The sequence below is a fragment of the Diospyros lotus genome, chromosome 2 (genome assembly GCF_014633365.1).
Source record: "Diospyros lotus cultivar Yz01 chromosome 2, ASM1463336v1, whole genome shotgun sequence".
Taxonomy (NCBI): domain Eukaryota; kingdom Viridiplantae; phylum Streptophyta; class Magnoliopsida; order Ericales; family Ebenaceae; genus Diospyros; species Diospyros lotus.
Window position 1 is genome coordinate 45,139,508 of NC_068339.1, and position 14,457 is coordinate 45,153,964.

The 14,457-nt window shown below is 38.6% G+C and overlaps 1 protein-coding gene across 2 annotated transcripts; it reads left to right on the plus strand.

Annotated features, from left to right (window-relative positions):
- Positions 1–448: 448 nt before the first annotated feature.
- On the plus strand, positions 449–13,763 carry LOC127795562 (probable phospholipid-transporting ATPase 4). 2 transcript variants are annotated; one of them, XM_052327327.1, is made up of 11 exons: positions 449–713; positions 1,334–3,330; positions 3,440–3,550; positions 3,858–4,134; positions 4,274–4,362; positions 4,492–4,576; positions 4,647–4,883; positions 4,977–5,102; positions 11,089–11,187; positions 12,328–12,519; positions 12,682–13,763. In XM_052327327.1, exons 2-11 carry the CDS (start codon positions 1,550–1,552, stop codon positions 13,339–13,341), a joined length of 3,657 nt encoding a protein of 1,218 aa, XP_052183287.1. In that variant the 5' UTR covers positions 449–713; positions 1,334–1,549; the 3' UTR covers positions 13,342–13,763. The 2 variants fall into 2 exon arrangements, with proteins under 2 accessions (XP_052183287.1, XP_052183289.1); XM_052327329.1 differs by having other exon boundaries at positions 450–713; positions 4,674–4,883; positions 12,682–13,760.
- The last annotated feature ends 694 nt before the right edge of the window (positions 13,764–14,457 follow it).

The following is a 14,457-nucleotide window of genomic DNA, read 5'->3' on the forward strand; positions in this document are numbered from 1 at the left end:
TTATTAGGGATATAGACCTTAATTATGGGTCATATTTAATTAAATATCTTTCAATGATCTATTGTCATGTTAGCAATTCACGTAATAAATTAATTTTGATAAATTATAATACTTTTTAAATTTACTTTTGAATTTATTCATAAAATTTGTATACATGTGAATGTGAAATGTCAGCAAAATGATTATCGATTAAAAAGAACATTAGAAAAGGGAAGATATATATGTTTTGTGACCGGCCAATCGAGATGTATAAATTTTTAATTTTTAATTATATATTTAAAGATGAATATATTTTGTGCTCTCTCTCTCTCTCTCTGAAGCTTAAGGTTGCTTGCTTATTAAGGTTATATTTTTAACTGTTTAAATAAATAAAATGACATATATATATACATATACGTATATATAAATGTATAAAAATGGAATATAGAAGGACAAATGTAAAATGTTGTTGTTCTTGTTGTTGCCGAAGAGAAGACAATTGTAAAATTGAGAGAGGGCGAGAAGGCCCGTAAATTGCTGGCGTTGGTTCAGAGTTTGAACGGAGAGAGGGCTTCAAGGCCTAAACCCTCTCTCTCTCTCTCTCTCTCTAGATTTTTTTTTGTTCTCTCTCTCTCACTAACCCATTGCGATCGCTGCAACCTGAAACCTCTATTTCTGTGATCCCATTGTGTCGTTTACGGGTTTGTCTCATCTCTCTTGGGAGGAGGGACCAGGTACCTATTTCTTCTCTCTCTGTAAGATTGGCATTTTGGGCTTCCTTTCTTTTAATTTCGTCCTGCATTTGGTTATCTATCTGTGAATGCAGTGTGCGTGTTCTTTAGATTGTCACGAATCTTTGCCGAGGTTTCAGCTGTGTTTTGTCAAGATCATTGTTTTTTTTTTGTTTCTCAACAGCTTTTGAATCTGAAACTGAGGTGAATGTGCATAATTGGGCGTTGGGTTTTGGTTAATTTCGATGATTATTTGTCCTTCATATGTTTTTGTCTTGGTTAATCTTGTTCCAGGAATGGATAAATAAACAAACTGTAGGTATCGTTGGGAATTTTGAATTTGAGCCTGGCTGTGCCAATTGTATGGACTTTTGTTACTTGCGTTATTACGTATGTCTTTAAGCCTTCAAATAGCAATAGCTTTCCTTTTTGTAAATTTGTGGATGCAAGGGCCTAGAGTGATAATTTTTCCGTGGATGCGACTAACAAATTCCATTACAGGAACGTGGTTATGCTTCATTGCAAAAAGTTCTTAATTTATGTTGAATGTTTTCAAATTCTTTATCGGGATTCATTGCAATGCAGAAGCTTAATTTGTGTCAACGGATTTAATGTGCCCACAGGTTTTGCTGTCGTGCACCTTGTGAATTATTGTCTTGCGTCTCAATACACTTCTGGGTGTGATGAGGTCAGTCTTGGAGGGAAATATAGTGCACAAGAGGCTTCTTCAATTGCAGTGGTAAAGGCAGGATTTGGGGGCCTTTTTCTTTCCATTTTCCTTGCCTTTTTGGAGGTGGTTATGTGGTAATACAATTATATTGAGCTGATACCTAAAAAGAATGGGAAAGGGGAGGATAAGGGCAAAGCTCCGGAGGAGCAATCTCTACACATTTGCTTGCATTCGCCCGCATTTTCCTGAAACAGAGGAGCAATTTGAAGGCCCCGGTTACTCACGACTCATATATTGCAATGAACCAAGTCGTCATGAAACAAAACCTGTTAAATACTGCTCTAACTACATATCAACCACAAAATACAATTTCATTACTTTCCTACCCAAGGCAATCTTTGAGCAATTCCGTCGTGTTGCCAACTTGTATTTCCTCCTGACTGCAATTCTGTCACTCACAGATGTTGCCCCTTTCTCAGCAGTCAGTATGATTGCTCCTCTTGCCTTTGTGGTTGGGCTTAGTATGGCAAAGGAAGCTTTGGAGGACTGGCGCAGATTTATTCAGGATATGAAGGTTAATATGCGAAAAGCTGTTGTTCATAAAGGGAACGGTGTATTCAGTCATAAGCCATGGATGAAAATCCGTGTTGGAGATGTGGTGAAAGTTGAGAAAGATAAATTTTTCCCTGCAGATCTACTTCTTTTGTCATCAAGTTATGAAGATGGAATTTGTTATGTAGAGACTATGAATTTGGATGGAGAGACAAACTTGAAAGTGAAGAGAGCTTTAGAGGCAACTTTGTCCTTGGATGATGATGAGAGTTTCAAAGACTTTACTGGAAAGATTAAATGTGAAGACCCCAATCCCAGCCTTTACACTTTTGTGGGTAATCTTGAGTATGATTCTCAGATTCATCCCCTGGATCCTAGTCAGGTTCTCCTTAGGGATTCAAAGCTTAGGAATACAGCTTACATATATGGAGTGGTGATATTCACTGGTCATGATAGCAAAGTCATGCAGAATGCAACAAAATCTCCTTCCAAGAGAAGCAATATTGAGAAACAGATGGATAAAATCATTTATATCCTTTTTAGTCTCCTCGTGTTGATTTCATTGATTAGCTCATTAGGCTTTGCTGTGAAGACACAGTTCCAGATGCCAGACTGGTGGTATTTGCAACCCTATGTTGATTCAAAGTTGTATGACCCTAACAGACCTGCCTTGTCGGGCTTATTCCATTTGGTCACTGCCCTTATACTCTATGGATATTTGATACCCATCTCACTCTATGTTTCAATTGAAGTTGTGAAAGTCCTCCAAGCAATGTTTATTAACCAGGACATCTACATGTATGATGAAGAGACTGGAACTCCTGCTCAAGCACGGACATCGAATTTAAATGAGGAGCTAGGTCAGGTTGATACAATACTCTCTGATAAAACTGGCACTTTGACATGCAATCAGATGGACTTTCTCAAGTGTTCCATTTCTGGTACAGCATATGGCACACGCTCTAGCGAAGTTGAGCTTGCAGCTGCAAGGCAGATGGCCATTGATCTTGATGGGAATGACTCAGAATTATCCTATAGAAGTGGTGGAGGTGTTCCAGAAATTGAGCTGGAGACTGTTGTTACTTCTAAAGATGAAAGGGATCAAAAACCTCCGATAAAGGGTTTTAGCTTTCAGGATACCCGGCTTATGAATGGAAGTTGGTTGAAAGAGCCTAATTCAGATGTCCTTTTGTTGTTTTTCCGGATACTTGCTATTTGTCACACCGCAATTCCAGAAGAAAACGAGGAGACCGGTGGCTTTACCTATGAAGCTGAGTCTCCAGATGAAGGAGCTTTTCTTGTTGCAGCAAGAGAATTTGGCTTTGAGTTTTGTAAAAGAACACAGTCGAGCATATTTGTACGTGAACGATATCCTTCTTCTGAAGAGCCAATTGAAAGGTTAGACCATTAATGAATAATGTGTTTTCAAGGCTTGGGGCCTTGATAAATGGCCTCCAGGCTTTTGGCATCTTAGCAACTTTTTTTTTTTTTTTTGGAAATTTTTCAGAGAGTACAAAATTCTCAATCTGTTGGACTTTACTAGCAAAAGGAAGAGAATGTCAGTCATAGTTCGGGATGGTGATGGCCAGATTTTTCTCCTGTGCAAAGGTGCAGATAGGTTTGGCTCATGAATCCTTTACTTTTTTTTTTCTTTCAACTTCTTTAAGAGGAAATTACTACTGTACAATGATGTAATTGTTCTACCTGTTGAGATATTCAGGCAGCTTTCATGCAGTATTAAGTGTGTGCAACCTTGTATATCTACTATATTCTTCTGGAACTTTTGTGATCAGGCTTGGAGGCAGACAAAACTTTCAACCTTGCCTTACGCCCTAGGCTCTTCAAATTCTTTCCTGCTGTCTGGATTGGTTTTATGCAAAGTTGAATTGGTAATCCAATGATTAGTGCTTTGTTTGGTTATGCAGCATAATCTTCGATCGATTATCAAAGAATGGAAAAGTGTTTTTGGAAGCTACTACAAAGCATCTGAATGATTATGGGGAAGCTGGTTTACGTACATTGGCACTTTCTTACAGAAAGCTTCAAGAGGAAGAGTATTCTGCTTGGAACAATGAGTTTCTTAAGGCAAAGACTTCAATTGGTGGTGATAGGGAGGCAATGCTTGAAAAGGTCTCTGACATGATCGAAAGGGATCTAATCCTTGTTGGTGCAACTGCTGTGGAAGACAAACTGCAGAAAGGGGTACTTGTTTGTCATTGCTTGAGAGCCACGAATTCTAGATAGCATTCTTTTGTTCTTCTCCAACTCTTTGCATATATTTTCATTTTTTCACTTAGTTTCTTTGTTTTTTCCTCAGAGTTATTGCATTTCTTATCTACAGGTGCCTCAATGTATAGATAAACTGGCTCAAGCAGGTCTCAAGATCTGGGTTCTGACAGGAGATAAGATGGAAACTGCAATCAACATAGGGTCTGTATCCAACAGTCAAATATGAGCGAATATTGAAAAAGATTGATGAGAGAATGCTCCTTTAATCCGTGGCAATTTTTCTCTTGTCCTCCAACAACTGTTATTAAAACTTCTGTTTGTGCGCTGCAGATTTGCCTGTAGTCTGCTTCGACAGGGAATGAAGCAGATCTTCATAAAGACAGCTACTGATATGGAAGCACAGGATTCCAAAGAGGTATATATTCTGTAATAAGAGATGTGAATAATTTTTCTTTTTCCAGAAAATTCATACAACTTTATGTTAGAATTTGTTGTTATTTATGCCTCACCAGGCTGTGAAAGAGAATATTGCTCTGCAAATCACCAATGCCTCTCAAATGATCAAGCTTGAAAAAGATCCTCATGCTGCATTTGCATTAATTATTGATGGGAAAACTCTAACTTATGCTTTGGAGGATGATCTGAAGCACCAATTCTTGAATTTAGCAGTCGATTGTGCATCTGTCATATGCTGTCGTGTCTCTCCTAAGCAGAAAGCCTTGGTACTTACCATTTGTCTTTTGAGTGTAATCTGTCTTCCTAGTCCATGTTCAATTCCTTATTTGTGTTGCTTGTTTTATTTGTCTGGCCACTAGGTAACTAGACTAGTAAAAGAAGGAACTGGAAAAACCACCTTAGCTATTGGTGATGGTGCAAATGATGTTGGAATGATTCAAGAAGCAGACATTGGTGTTGGCATCAGTGGGGTGGAAGGAATGCAGGTCTGTTATATCTCTAATATTTAGAGTTTGTCTATGAAATGATTGGTGCAGTTCTATGGAGTTGCCATATTGTGGTACTTCTAGGACATTAATTTTATTAATACAACTCATAATGCATCTTCTAATATCAGTTCATATCAATGTTAGCTGAGATACTGGCATGACTTGATGCACATGGCATCAACTTTATTCCTCTTTGTAATGTTAGACAGAAATGTCTGCATGATTCCACTTGATTAACTGGGAGATTTGGTAGGTAGAGAAAAGTGAGCAGTTTACTAGTTTGTACTTCATTGTTTTCTCACATCTAAGCTCAACCTGCGTTTATGGTTTTTGTAGTCTGAATAAATTTACTAGTTTGTGCTATGTATGTTTCTCATATCTAATCTCAACCTACATTTCTGGCACATATTTTAGTCTGAATCTCTTGCCCATGGGGCAAATTGCCCTAGGAATACATACCATCCCAATTGTCATCATCTTTATGAATGCTTATTTCATTTTTCTTGTTCAGTAACCTTATTCTGGTTGGCACTCTCATCTGAGCTTCCATTTTGTGGCAAAAATCCCATTCAGGTTTCTAAATCTTTAGATCTAGATGTCCAATGTGTGGATTTTATTTGTTTTGAGTTATTACCCAAAGATGCTTGCAGGCATCTGCAGAAAGCATGTGGTTCATGTAAGAATTGCGTTAGACCCCTATACGGACACAGGGCTGACAATTGCTTAAGATGTGCCCAAGGTTGCCTTAATACCTTTTGTTATGAATGCTTGATGGTGATGCATGACAAGGCACCTTCAGAAACATGGTATGAGATGGGTGTCAAATATCCATAAAGTATAAGTGCAGTGATCAAATGAAATAAGCCTGACAAGGCAGGTTTGTTGGGGTCATACAACCTTGGATCAACCTATGGCTGCAAATACCACCAGTTTGGCATCTGGAACTGTGTCTTCACAGCCAAGCCTAATGAGCTAATCAATGAAATCAACACAAGAAGACTAAAAAGGATATAAACGATTTTGTCCATCTGTTTCTCAATCCTACTCCTCTTGGAAGGAGATTTTTTGTATTCTGCATGACTTTGCTATTGTGACCGGTGAATATCACCCCTCCATATATGTAAGCCGTATTCCTAAGCTTTGAAGCCCTTAGGAGAATCTTGATAGGCCATCGAGGTACCAGACCTACCAAAGACTAGCAAGCATGAAGGGGAGAATAGGGAATCAACACATGCAGGTTGTTACAACCAGCATGTGCGCATGGGGGGTAGTTTTGTAATCCATAGGCTGAGGAAATAATCTACAGGTGCAAGGGAATTCGGTTAGAGAGGGGCAGAGGAGCGGTATAAAGAGCTGAGAAGAAGAGGGAGAGGGTAGCTGGTTTTTGGATAGAAGAATTGGGAGAGTAAGGGCCTCTCGAATGCCCTGGTTTATTCTTGTTTTCTTGCTAAAAAGTATTGATAGCTACTAATACTTGATTGTTGTTTGGATTTCTATCGGGGTTCCCATCAATTTGGTATCAGAGCGTCATCGATCATAATGGTGAACCTGACCAATCGAGTGGCTGACTTGGAAGGGACGATGGAAGGCATGCAACAGAGTGTTCAATCGATGGGGAAGAAGGTAGCGAGCTTGCTGGAACAGTTCGCTTGGATGAGAACGAGGTGGGAAGAGCAGGATTGGGAGAGGAAGAACGAGAAGAGACGGGAGGAGCAAGAGAGAGAGAGGAAGGGGAAGCGAGATGAGGAAGACCCACCTGCGGGTTCACCCTTGACAAGGGGGGGAACGTCGGTAGCTAGAGGGAGAAGTGGCGAAGGGGGCGACTGGGTCGATGGTGTTGGAAGGTAGGAGTACCGTGGGAGATGCCTAGAAATACCCATCTTCAAGGGAGATGATCCAGAGGGCTGGGTCTTTAGGGTTGAGTGCTACTTCATTGTGAACCAGTTGTCCAATGCGGAGAAGTTGGAGACAACGACCTTATGCTTTGACGAAGCGGCTCTGTTGTGGTTCCAGTGGGAGCGAAGGAGACGAAGAGAGATTCGTGTGGGTAAAAAAGCAAACCTGAAAGACGAAGCCATAGGGCGCCGCCATCGTATCTCTGCTCAAGCAATGGCGAAGAAGGGGAAGGCGAAGGCGAAGAAGAAAAAGTCGGTGACTAGACAACCACAAGGTGACAGCAAAAGCGTCAAGAAGAAGCGCAGGAAGAAGAAGAAGCTTCAGAAATACCAAACTCCAGTCCCAACCAAAGACACCGCGATGCCAATTCAGTTCGATTCGGACGCCGACAATGATTCCTCCTCCAGTGAGACCAAGCCCGAGAAGATCCAGAAACTTCTCGAGCCCTACACCAGGTACCAGCGGATTAACTTCCTTGCCGGCGCCGCCGTGCCCGACGCTTTCCTCTTTACTCGCCTCTGCGATGCTGCGGATCGCGACATATCTCGTCGCAAGTTCGTCGTCTACGGCCTCGCGTGGGACACGACATGAGAAACCTTAGTCTCTGCCTTCGAGTCATGCGTCAAGACTGAGGACTGCAACGTCATCTTCGACCGGGTCATGGGCAAGACCAAGGGCTACAGCTTCATCCAGTTCAAGACAAGGCTGGAAGCGGCCAAGGCATTGAAGCAGTTGAGGAAGAAGATCAGGAATCTGATGTCAAGGACGGCGGATCTAGTAACATCCAAGGAGGGCATCGTATCGATGATTGAGGCGCCATCAAGGGTCCAGCCATCTCCTACCACTTTTGAAGAGAACAATCTGGAGGACATTTACAGTCTCCTTCATTTTTTGAGAGTGGAACCATGGGGGAAGTGGGCATGGTGGAATAAACTTGTCCAAAGGCCTTTCGAGGAGGGTGATGAGAGAGGACTTAAGTTAGGGTAGTCAAATTTGAGGCCAATTATGTTAAGAAGAACGAAGTTTAGCATAGACCGAGATGGCAGGCCAATTATAGTTCTTCCGCCAGTAGACATTAAGGTGATTTATTGTGAACTCACAGAGGCTGAAAAAGATTTCTACGAGGCCTTGTTTAAAAGATCCAAGGTGAAATTTGACCAATTTGTTGAGCAAGGACGAGTACTCCATAATTATGCTTCTATTCTGGAACTACTATTGCGTCTTCGCCAATGCTGTGACCACCCATTTCTTGTGATGAGCCGAGGTGATACTCAAGAGTATTCGGATCTGAATAAGCTTGCCAAGCGGTTCCTTAAGGTTGATCAGGAAGTGGCGGCCTGGGTGGGAGAAGTTTTAGTGGCCATACTGGAGGGCACATTTGTTAACCGGTTGAAGCCAAAAATCAGGACAGAAGTTAGGGTGTTACGGCCATCGGGTCTATCGCAAATCATGGAGATCGCCCAGCGAATTGAAGACAAGATTCACATACTCCAAGCCCAAGTGGGTCTTGGACCACCTGGGAGCCCTACGATTCAGCAACAATTTCCTACTTTTCACCTTGAGGACAAGGTGAAAGTGCGGGAGGGGAGTAATGATAGGCCACCGGGGTACCGGACCTACCAAAGACCAGCAAGCATGAAGGGGAGAATAGGGAATCAGCACATGCAGGTTGTTACAACCAGCATGTGCGCATGGGGGGTAGTTTTGTAATCCATAGGCTGAGGGAATAATCTGTAGGTGCAAGGGAATTCGGTTAGAGAGGGGCAAAGGAGCAGTATAAAGAGCTGAGAAGAAGAGGGAGAGGGTAGCTGGTTTTTGGATAGAAGAATTGGGAGAGTAAGGGCCTCTCGAATGCCCTAGTTTATTCTTGTTTTCTTGCTGAAAAGTATTGATAGCTACAAATACTTGATTGTTGTTTGGATTTCTATCGGGGTTCCTATCAAATCTCACTAGGATCCAAGGGTTGGATCTGAGAATCGTAAAGATTTCCCACAAAAGTGTAAGAGCTGGGATTGGGGTCTTCACATGTAATCTTCTCAGAGAAGTCCTTGAAACTCTCATCATCCAAGGACAAGGTTGCCTCCAAAGCTCTCTTCACTTTCAAATTTGTCTCTCCATCCAAATTCATGTTCTCCACATAACAAATTCTATCTTCATAACTTGACAACAAAAGAAGTAAATGTGCAGGGAAAATTTTATCTTCCTCTACTTTTTCTGCATCTCCAGCACTGAGCTTCATCCATGGCTTAGGACTAAATACACTGCCTCCTTTATCAACATTAGCTTTTCTCATATTAACTTTCATATCCTGAATAAATCTATGCCAGTTTTCCAAAGCTTCCTTTGCATACTAAGCCCAACCACAAAAGCAGAGGGCTAATCATCCTGATTGTTGAGAAAGGGGCAATCATACTGAAGATATTTGTATACAATTTTGTCTTGGTAGATGAGAGGAAAGGTGTAAACAATAAACTTGAATTATGGGAAACACCTTAGAATCTGAAGGTTTTAGATTAAGTAGGTTGAAAAATGAGTTTTTAGAATGTAAGTTTAGTAAAAGTGTGGATGCTGTTATTGTGAGACTTTGAGATGAGGTTATCCTCAAAAAATCAGCTTTGATATTTTGGATCAGTTTATCATCATCATCAATTATACCTTATCCTAACCAAGTTAAGGTTAGTAACATGACATTCATAATGTTAATTGACTTCTAAGAGTCACGTTAATAATACAAACCATGCAAAAGAAATGTGGCAAAATTTTAGACTGGATGCCCTTCTTAACTCAGCCCTCTTGCGAGGGAATGATGAGATAAAGTTACAACACCGTATTCATATGGAAAAGTTTCATAAGAAGATGGCAGTGAATAGAGATAATTGATATGGTTGTGTGTTCCATCACATACTTGATATTGTGAAACCAACTTGAACAACAAGGGAACACGTCAAGATATTTTGGATCAATTGTTCCAAAAAGGAGAGATTATGTAGATGTTACACATAAAATCTAGATAGGATGGTTAGGTGGAGAATTGTGTCAATATTTTATGTGATCATAAAGTGCTTGTAAAGCTTAATTAAAAGGAAGTTTTATTAGGTAGCTATAAGACCATTTTTGTTGTATACTCAAAAATGTTGGGCAGTTAAGTACCTACATGTCAAAATATGAGCATAGTTAGAATGAGAACATTATGGTAGGATTATCAGCATAAAAAATAAAAAAGAAAGACAAAATAGTAAATCATATCATATGCAATAAGGTTGGAGTGATGTCTAATGAAGATAAAATGTAAGAGTCACTATTAAGATGCTTTGGACATGTGAAAAGAAAATTAATAAAGGCACTTGCAAAGCAAGTGGTTAAAATGTAGTTTGTGGCAAAAGAGGGAGAGAAAAACCGAAGAAAATTTGGTGGGAAACGCTTAAACATGCCATAAGATATAAAATGGAATTATAGAAGAGATGGCCATGGATAGAGGTGATTGGAGATCTAAATTCATGTACCTGATCCCACCTAGTGGGATTGAGGTTTGTGTTGTTACTGTTGTTAGTTTTATAGAATTATGAGAGCATATGAATACTTAAAAATGTAAAGGCTATTCAAATTTGGCTTAATGATTATTGAATGTAGATATTGTCATTAATTTTTTACATATACTCTTTGCTTGTTCCTCTCTTTTGCTTGTAATTTATTTCTCTCGCATCTGTCTTTTCTTCCTTTCTATCATTATCCTCTTCTACTTTTGATCCTTTTTGAATACTTTTATCATGTCACTATGTTGTGTCCTGCATTATTAAAAGGTACCATGCGTGCCTATATCTGACTTTTACCATCTCATGACTCATGTCACTGTATCCATTTTATTTGATGTGGCATTATAGCACAATATTGTCCAGTGGCCTCTTTAGTCTTTAAATGCCCTTAATAGTGAATTTTCATTGTTTTCTCTAGCATCATTATTGATAATACTGAACTTGTTATTATCTATTTATGGTTGATTAAGGATGGTTAGTTTATGTTTTATTTATGAGCATCTGCTGTCTTTCAATGTTGTGGTCAGGCTTACATAATTCTTAATTTTTTGCAGGCTGTAATGGCTAGTGACTTTGCTATTGCACAATTTCGGTTTCTGGAAAGACTTCTGGTAGTCCATGGACACTGGTGTTATAAGAGAATTGCTCAGATGGTAATAATTCAAAATTGACCATATCATAATAGTATGCAAATGACAGTTTTTGCATGTTGACTCTTGCATGTTCACATACACAGGGCAGAACTTTGGGTAAGTGGGAAGCACCCCCCCAAGAGAAAAAAAAAGAAAAGAAAAAGAAAAACCCTTAGATTTGCAGTATTTGTTATGCTCAAGTCCAGTTAGGAAATATATTCCATTTTATACAATTTTATACATGCTACCCCTAAGACTATTCCTCAATGGAAATCCAACAAAGTAGTTTATCATTTGCAGAAAAATCATAGCCTTTACTCTTTTGGTGACAATTTGTGTGTGTGTCTACTTTGATGCCTTGCAGTGATTGTGTATCTATGTTTAGTAACTTCACTACAGGCATTTTTTGTTCTACAGGCATCAATAATTTTACAATAAATTGTCTTCGTTCTACAGGCAACTCACTTATCCCTTCTTCATAAGAAGTAATATCTTATCCTTGCTTTCGAATAATTTTACAATAAACATAAATTGTCCTTTTTATTTTTCATTTCTGTGAACAAATAAGAGAAATGTAGATCACTAACTTGGGTTCTACGTCACGAGTGGAGAATATGTTGATGAATATTAAGTTAATGTTGTTGTCATTTCCTTTTCCTTTTCCTTTTCCTTTTTTTTTTTCACTTGATCTTTTGCTGATTTTCTCTTCTTCATTTCGTCATTTACAATGATCATGGTGTTAATTTAGTGAACTAAAAATTATAACTTCATAAAGAAGAATAAGAACTAATATTCCACTTTATCTTTAATTGATAGAAATAATTTTCAGAGATATTTAGTCTTTGTCATGAAGTTTGGAACTAGAGTTTAAAGAAAAAATTGTTAATAAGCTAACATTTTTCCATGTGGCTTGGTGGCTGAAAAACTAATTCTATCATGTTATATTAGGTTTTTTCTTATGAGGATCATGTATTATACCTCTCAATACTTGGAAAAGAGCACATTCTAAAATTATCGTAGTACTTGTGCTTCAACTTCACCTAGAAAATTTCCCAGTTCAGGCTCTGCACACTGCATGCAAAACATGCATTAAATAGAATGTGCCTTTGTGCTACTACTGTTGTTTCATCTCTAATTCAAACTGCAATCTTCTGCAATTAGATCTGTTATTTCTTCTACAAGAATATAGCCTTTGGGCTCACAATTTTCTACTTCGAGGCATTCACTGGCTTTTCTGGGCAATCGGTTTATGATGATTGGTACATGTTGCTATTCAATGTCGTTCTTACCTCATTGCCTGTCATTTCCCTTGGAGTGTTCGAGCAAGATGTTTCTTCAGAGATCTGCTTACAGGTATTTCAATATTAACACCCTTGTCAAAGGTTTCTTCTATGCCCTATACATAAATACTTTTACTTATTCATACCCCGTTCAATATTAACCCCCTTGTCAAAGATTCCTTCTCTGCACTATACATGAATGCTTGTACTCATACATACCCCACACCTTTTGCAGTTCCCAGCGCTTTACCAACAAGGACCAAGGAACCTGTTTTTTGACTGGTATAGGATATTTGGGTGGATGGGAAATGGCCTATATTCTTCCCTTGTCATTTTCTTCCTTAACATTATCATCTTCTATGACCAAGCCTTCCGTGACGAAGGACAAACTGCAGACATGTCTGCTGTGGGTACCACCATGTTTACGTGCATCATCTGGGCTGTGAACTGCCAGATTGCACTCACTATGAGTCACTTCACATGGATTCAACACCTCTTAATCTGGGGCAGTGTTGCCACATGGTACCTGTTTCTTTTCCTCTATGGAATGATGCCCCCAATTTATTCTGGAAATGCCTTTCATCTCCTTGTAGAAGTGCTTGCTCCTGCTCCAATCTACTGGTGTACCACACTTTTAGTAACACTCACTTGCAATCTTCCCTATCTGTCTCATTTATCTTTCCAACGATGTTTCCATCCGATGGATCATCACATCATCCAAGAAATCAAGTACTACAAGAAGGATGTTGAGGATCGATACATGTGGACAAGAGAACGGTCTAAAGCCAGACAAGAGACTAAGATTGGAATCACGGCAAGAGTGGATGCAAAGATTAGGCAGTTGAAAGGGAGGCTAACGAAGAAATACTCTACTATAGGTTCCCCATTGCAATAGTGCGCGTTGTCTTATATTCTGAGTCTCATTTTGAAGCTTTCTTTAGTTTTTTTTTTTTTTTTTTTGGCTGTTTGCAATTTTATTATATGGCCCCTTAGCCGATTCTTTCTCCTTTTTATGTTGTTATTCAATTTATTGGGATCTATGAAAGTCCCATTCAATACGGCAGGGTACTGAAGCTGTTGTATGTATAGTATATTGATAAGAGATCTGATTGCAGCTTGAAAAAGAAAAAAAAAAAAGAAAAGTTCATCATATGTAACCAATCACCTTCTTTCTGCATCTTCTTGTTCATACAATCCTGCACCACTACATTTAAAGTTTATCTTTTCTTGCACATGAAAGTTTCAAGCCATCTTCATGTTCTTGGTGTGTGTAACTAAGTGAAGGAGATGGCAGTCATTGTTGCATTGATGGGTTCAATGAAAGTTTAATGAGATTGTAGTTTACAGGTTTTACAATTTTTCTTTCTTTTTTTATAAAAAGAAAGTTTAGTTTTTGATATTTGATTGTTGATGGCGCCACAGTAGAAGCAAAATGTCAGAAGCAAGAGAGACACCTCTTTGTCCTTTCAGTTTCTATGTTAAAAGTGGTGAACATCATCTGCACTCTTTGTGCATGTTTATGGACAGAGGGACAAGTCTTTGCACTGAAACTCTTCTCTTGCAAATCATCTCTACACTGTTGAAGAGAAAAACTCAAAAATACGGGTAACGGATGGAGAGCTATGATACTATAATAAAGAGCCTTAATATGAATTTTTGTTTAAAAGCAAACGACAAATATATATATATATATATATAGACACACCATACATAGACAAACCATAATGATTAATATATATTATTATAAAAAAAATACAAGCAAACACCATGTGATTAAATCTAAATCAATGTAAAATAATTAAATCTGAACTATTTTGGGGGTATAAATGATAAATTATTAACCCTTTTCTCTTTGAGAATTAAATCTAAACTAATATAGAATATATATAAACTAGATAAAAGATATAAAAAATAAAATGTTTTTAAATTAAATATGTACTTAATACTTAAATATTAAATAGAACATATATCTACCATTATGAGATTTTGAGTTGTGAGGTTATAAGAGGTT